Source organism: Gymnoscopelus braueri (genome assembly GCF_963280865.1).
Source record: "Gymnoscopelus braueri genome assembly, chromosome: 4".
Lineage (NCBI taxonomy): Eukaryota > Metazoa > Chordata > Actinopteri > Myctophiformes > Myctophidae > Gymnoscopelus > Gymnoscopelus braueri.
Window position 1 is genome coordinate 26,391,208 of NC_137605.1, and position 6,811 is coordinate 26,398,018.

Here is a 6,811-nt window from a genome sequence, read left to right on the forward strand (position 1 = left end):
AAAGAGCGGGGTGCCGTGTGGAAAATAACTATTTCCTCTCACGCGTAGACAACTGTGACCCCCAGAGGCATCAAACTCTGCCGAGCTCAGCTAAAGAGAAAGGGAAAGCAATGTCATGTTGACATTCACTTGAGAGAGAGCATCAAAGAAGAAGCTATGAGTCAGAGAACAGGCTCATAGAAAGCCCGGTACATATAGGGGTGGATAACACACTCCTCTGTCCAATACCAGAGTTATCGCGTTGCACAGTATAACCTCCAGATAGGAGAGAGGTGCACGCAACGGGAATTGAGAGGGTGGTGGCAGGATGGAAGTGACAATGACAACAAGCATTTATCCATGTCACCCCGAAAAGGGCTCAAACATACCATCTGCATCCTGCTGGCCAGCTCCCCCCACCCCCACCAGCCTCTGTTGCCTTGAGTGGGTACAGATGTGTTTCACACACACACACACACACACACACACACACACACACACACACACACACACACAGAACCCCACAGGGTTCAACACAGGCTGGCACAAGCGACTCATAGCTTTGGTGTCACTACACATACAAAATCACTTGCAGGCGACCGTGTGTGTGGTAGTTATATAGTACAAACTGCAAACACTGTATTATGACGTTTCAGTGTTTCATTGCATATTAAGATGCAATAAAACTTGATTTGGAAAGGCACCGATCATGCAATAAACTGGGAAACCCAAATGTTGACAGAGATCCCATCATTATCTGCAAATGGCAGAGGCCGGCAAAACAAACAAAAAACAAGGGGGAAAAGCAGGGGTCATAAATATGTACAGGGACAAATGTGTCCGTGGCAAGACTTGGCAAATTCTAGATGTATAATGTTCTTATTTTGATCCCAATTACTGAATGCCAGTCTCCAGGTTTTCTTCAGAATGTGTATGACACTGATTTATTACTATGCCACATTAGGAGTCCAAGAGGACAGTGGTTCGCTAACGTTTTATTTTCAAGGACCCCCATAACTCTGAGAGTGTACAAATGTACACATTTACATGTGTACACTCTCAGAGTTACATACCTGATAATGGTCATTTAGGGCTAGCTGTTTGCCTCCTCATTTTGTATGTCCATGGCAAAAATAGAAATTTGACAAAAATGTCCACTACAACAAGCCAGCATGGGGATAACCCCTGGGGAAAAGCTTTAGGGAACACAACAAAAATAAAATGAAAAAAATACATTTTGGTATAATAAATAATAATAATTTGTATCACTAGTCCAGATTAGAGTAACTACTCTTCTTGAGACTGCATACCTTACTGTGTGTGTTGACAGTGGAAACAAGCACACACCCCTTCAACAACAACGCGCCCCCCCTTCCACCCCAGTCCAGATGTGTTGTAATAAAGTGATGTTTTTTCTCCCTTACCTCCTTGACTTTGTCCCGGCGCTCCAGGGTCTTGGGGTCAGCCGGCTTGTCGCCCCCCTCTCTCCCCAGCGGCGGCTTGGTCAGACACTTCTTGAACGTGTCGTAATTTAAAGTATCCGAGTTGTCACTAGTGTCGCCGCCGTGATCCGAGGAGGTGGCTCTCTCCACGGCGGCGGCAGCCTCCGTCTTGGACCTGCTCAGGTCCTCCAGCGCGAGTCTCGCCTCCGTCGCCTCGTGAACAACGGGTGGTTTGCGGCTCAGCTTGAGCCTGGTGCTGGTCTCTCCCTTGGCCGAGGTGGCGATCATGCCCCTCAGATGCTCCTGTTGGTCCTTGAGCTTATTTTTCAAATGCTCCTTGCTGGCGTCGTTCTCGGGCGAACCGGACCGAGCCGTGACGGGCTGAGCCTCCGTCTTGGACAGAAACATTCGTTTTAACCGGACGGAGTCGGGCAAGAAGAACAGGGCCCCGAAGCACAGCGTTACCAATCCCGACAGAAAGAGCAGAAACACGAACTTCTGGGAGAGGCGCAGACCCATGGCCGATGCCGAGACGCCGGGCAACTTTCGGAAAACCATTGGAAACTTCTTTCTCGGGATGTCACCTTGGGAAATAGTTGTAAGTTAAGTAACGCACTGTGACTGTGCTGTGGTTGTGACAGTGAGTCTCTCCACTGTACTGAGCAGCTTTCCCTATGAGCCTGGCTGCATGTGTAAAAAGTTGATCTGCGGGGTTTTAAAACACACCCCTATGACACTTGCAGAGGAACCTAAAACCAGGCTGCCGGCCAGAACTCTTTTATCTCTCTATCGATTTGGATGGATCGGCATTAAGCAAAGGTTAGGTCAGCCCTGGCATCTAGCATTTAACAAGCATTTCTTTTGTGTATGTATATACCACTCCAGAATGTTTTATTGGCATCATCAGCTGATTAATTAATTAATGATGTATCTGAGCCTAGTTGGACATTTTAACTCTGAAACAGCTACACACGGCATTTGGTAGCAGATGCCACTGGCGCTTCTTGCTGGAGGAAGCACTATAGTCTATAAATAAAGACAACCCAGGATGGCTGGATTTACACCAGGAATTCAGTCTGAAATACAAGTGCACTTTCAGTTAAAGATAATCGACTATACGAGCAATCGGGCCTATAATAATAAAGTTATCTCCATGTATGCATGATGCCACGGCGTGCAAATCGTCAATAACACGCTGTCGTGTGGGATTAAAATTAATCATGTGTGGAAGAGATCATCTTTCCGTCTGTCTCGTCCGTTCTATACAGAGAGATTACAGACCCACGTTGCTAGAATCGTCTGCAAGCAAGACCCAAGGAAACCACACCGATCACACGCTATTACGGGGTTGTATCCCTATCCTGTACAGTTTATTGGACGAAAACGTGCGTGTATCATGTCGCCATCCCGTTATTTATAATGCTCTTTCAACGCCTTCCTCGGTTGGCGTCAATGAATGAATGCACACAACAAACCGAACGGCAAATACGGTCGAGGGGGGGGGTTCTGTCCCACGCGAAGTTATTCTAGCCTCCGCCGATCCTTGGAATGAAAATATCCGCCGATCAGCTCCAGAAATCCAAGAAAAACAGTGTTTACCCGCCGTGCCGTCCGTCTGCCGTGCCGTGTTCCCTCTCTCTCTCTCTCTCTCTCTCTCTCTCTCTCTCTCTCTCTCTCTCATATGCGCACTCCTTGCTGTTCCGTGGATGCCCGCTGGCTCAGCAGCAAGTCGAGAAGATAGAGGGGAGAAAATCTACCATCATATGTATCGTAGGATGAAACAACGCTGGCTGGAGGGAGCCTATGAAGCTACAGTCGAGAGTGGGTTGGTCGTATTCTTTGATAGATATTCACAACAGCTTATCAAAACACGTTTTTAAACCGTATGATCCCGCATGAACAGAAGGGGGGGAAAGTCTGGATGTAGCTTTTTGTTCTAAAAATGTCATACACGGTGGGTGGTCGACTTAATTGCAATCCTAGTTTGGTATCAGACCTAGAAAACGACGGACTGATACAAAGTAGGGTTGCAATTAAGTTATATGCGAGGTGGGTTATGTTATTAACTATCCCATGGAGATTTTCAATAGCCAATCTTTATTTTTTATTTAATTTTACTTTTAAAAACACCAAAACGTGATTGTACTTTACTAAACAAATACATAAATCCTATTTATAAATCTGTATTTCTCAACAATAAGATATTGTTTGAATGTATAGCATGTTGTCATGCAATAGTAATGAAAGGGCCCAGTGTCCTCTAACACCACTTGGCACATGTCACACTCAATAAAGCCCTGTCTTGTTAACACCCAAACAAAATGCATGCTGTAATTACCCTGTAATAGCAGGTTGGTTACATGCAACAGCATGACATATAATCTTAATTATGGTTTGTCTATAATATGCAACCATATATACATCCTTTCCCAATGTTTGGGAGACTTTGAATTTGCCCTTCATTTTTAAAGCCACAACAAAAGAGTGCAGGTGCTCCAGAAGTTTGGAAAGTTAAGTGTTTCGCCTACATAAGCAAAGTGGAGGATGAATCGTAGACGTGCTGTCGTCTAGAGATTAAATAAGATAGATGGTTCCATGTGGGGGCCATTACTGTAGAACGCAGCACAGCACTATCGGACTAACTCTCCTAATCTTAAGGCATTTAAGGCAAAAATTAGAAAAGATTGGTCTGACGACAATACCTGACAAGACCCCTCACCCCCCCCACTCCACTATTCATTACACCTTTCACTACAGTAACGTGTAACTTGGAAAAATGTTGCACAGGGGTTTGCAGGACATCCAAGGATATTAGCATTCTTGTCAAAAAGCCATGTCAGTAAAGCCTAATCAGAATCAATATGGTGTATTGAATACAGAACATCAATATCATTGACATTACAGATAATGCCCGGGATGACTCATAAACTCTTGATGAACATCACCAAAATCAATCAATCTGTCTGTCTGTCTGTCTGTCTGTCTGTCTGTCTGTCTGTCTGTCTGTCTGTCTGTCTGTCTGTCTGTCTGTCTGTCTGTCTGTCTGTCTGTCTGTCTGTCTGTCTGTCTGTCTGTCTGTCTGTCTGTCTGTCTGTCTGTCTGTCTGTCTGTCTGTCCGTCCGTCCGTCCGTCCGTCCGTCCGTCCGTCCGTCCGTCCGTCCGTCCGTCCGTCCGTCCGTCCGTCCGTCCGTCCGTCCGTCCGTCCGTCCGTCCGTCCGTCCGTCCGTCCGTCCGTCCGTCCGTCCGTCCGTCCGTCCATCTATCTCACTGACATTAACATCACACTGTAAAACAAGAAACTTATTTGCCACAGGAGGAGCAATCCATGAGAAATGAGAGGCGTACACCAAAACATGACTCCCTCAGATATGATTTCTTCAGACAGTTTGCTTCTTCAGAAAGCGAGGACAAAGCTGTCATTGGAACCATGACCAACATCTGAAACATAGACACATTCTCATGGTACTTCATCTTCTAAAAAGGTGTCAGGTTCATGCAGAGGGATGTCAGCTGTCTTCTAGGTTATTCATGTCACATTTGACCCCACATTTTTTTTACCGCCAAGCTGTCTCCCTTGGTGGCCCTAATTGAATGAGACTGGTTCTCTGTAATTTACACACAGGCAAAGACAGAAGACAGAACTGTTGAATTAGTCCTTTTTTCTCAACAGCATGCCTCTTTTCCTCTGGGAGCTGATAAAACAGCAATGGGTTTGAGGGCTTTGTCACTTTTAGTTATAAAGTAGTGCTTTGTCAAGGGCTTTGTCAAGTTTAGCTGTGAACAGATTTCTGTCTTGCATTATCCTGTGGACCCCTGCAAAACTTTTACAGTGCACAGTTCATGGAGGTGAACTTCCTTTGAATGTGAACACTGAAGAATTCTTGAACTTGAACTGTATATGGATTATTCATACAGGTACATGCATTTCACATTCCTACAAAAGTGAAGAGCGAGCGGCTCGACTACTAAAAACAACTTAATAGACTCGTCAAGTCACCGTGTCTAAAAAGGCCAAGTTATGCATGAGTCGAGTCATTGAGCTTGCATGAAGCTGTGCTGGCCGGTGACAACCTAGTTTATCATGAGGATGGATGTGTAAGGCAATACGCTCTCACCATTACCAACAGTCTAGGGTGAAATCAAAGCAGAGCAATTTTTCATTTGAAATAAATGCTTTGTGCGGCTAAATGGGTCCCTCAATGACTGTTTGGATTGTGTGCCTTGCATTTTCACTCCTCTCTTGATGCAAGCATGATTCTCTAGAGAGTGCAGTATTGTACATGATTTCACTACCAAAATATCACATGTAGCAGTTAGTTAAGCAGAACATGCAGTGCAGAAAGTAACCTCATCAGTATTGGCCCAATGCGTCCTGGACAAATACATGTTCCAATGTTCCCAGGGTCTATATTATGCTACAGTATAGTGCATGTTGTTTGCTTGTGGTTGAAAAGAAGAAGAATGAATCCCTCATCGGGGCTTCATTATTGGAATGACTCACTGTTTATCTGCTGAGAATCACTATTTACATAAACAACACACAACTGGGAATTGTGTGCCCTCTATTTACATTTGCAGAGGGCAGTGATCAGTTCTCCTTATGTTAGAGGCATGTGATTTATTGGCTGTCATTTACCAATACACAGGATCTGATGAGTGCCTGACTGAATATTAGAGGAGGATGAGAGGTTGGGAACAGAATGTTTCATCGAATTAGCCGTGCAGCACCTGCTGAAGGTGCTGAAACACAATATTCTCTGTAGCTGTACTGCATCTATTGTGTAGATAAGGACATCTAATAGATCATTCTGGCTAAAAACATCTGACTCAACACTGCCCATTTTCCAGTGCGAGCTCTCAACACACATAACGCATTGCTACAGTAGGTGTCCTCCTCAGTAGCATGACAGGATTCACATTGAATACCGGAGAAGTTCTCCTTGAAGGTTAACAAAGTACTGCTGATCTATTATATGTTGAACAGTAATGTAACGACTTGGATAACGGTGTAAATATGAGAGACATGTCCCGGCATAGTACCTTGTCCTTTAAAACATTTTATGCAAAGGGTCACAGACTCTAATATGTCCCACGATCCATAACCACTTCTGGTCTTGTACTCAAAAATTCATTTCTGTGCTGATCGTGCCAATGTTTTATTCATCAGCCTAGATGCCAATGAAAAAGTCCATCTCTGTGTATCTGCTCTTTCCAATACATCAAACAGAAGGCAGTGACGTATTGGCCCATGCCAGCGTGTCCGGATTAATAATGCCACTGCTTCTGCTATTTGTTTCTTAAAGCACCCGACTGCGCAGAGCCCTGACATTGGAAATAATTGCTAGGGAGCATGCTCGATGCCTGCAGCTCATCTTTAGCCATCAATATTA

At 44.7% G+C, this 6,811-nt stretch overlaps 1 protein-coding gene across 2 annotated transcripts in view; it reads right to left on the reverse strand.

Annotated features, from left to right (window-relative positions):
• LOC308084356 (mannosyl-oligosaccharide 1,2-alpha-mannosidase IA) overlaps positions 1–3,178 on the reverse strand; it is a 223,778-nt gene extending 220,600 nt beyond the window's left edge. Inside the window, exon 1 of one of the 2 annotated variants that reach the window (XM_080426971.1) lies at positions 1,404–3,178. In XM_080426971.1, coding sequence (XP_080283097.1) covers positions 1,404–1,979 — 576 coding nt within the window. In that variant the 5' untranslated portion in view covers positions 1,980–3,178. The remainder of the gene's footprint in view (positions 1–1,403) is intronic. The other variant, XM_080426972.1, reaches the window with a different exon arrangement.
• Positions 3,179–6,811: the final 3,633 nt, after the last annotated feature.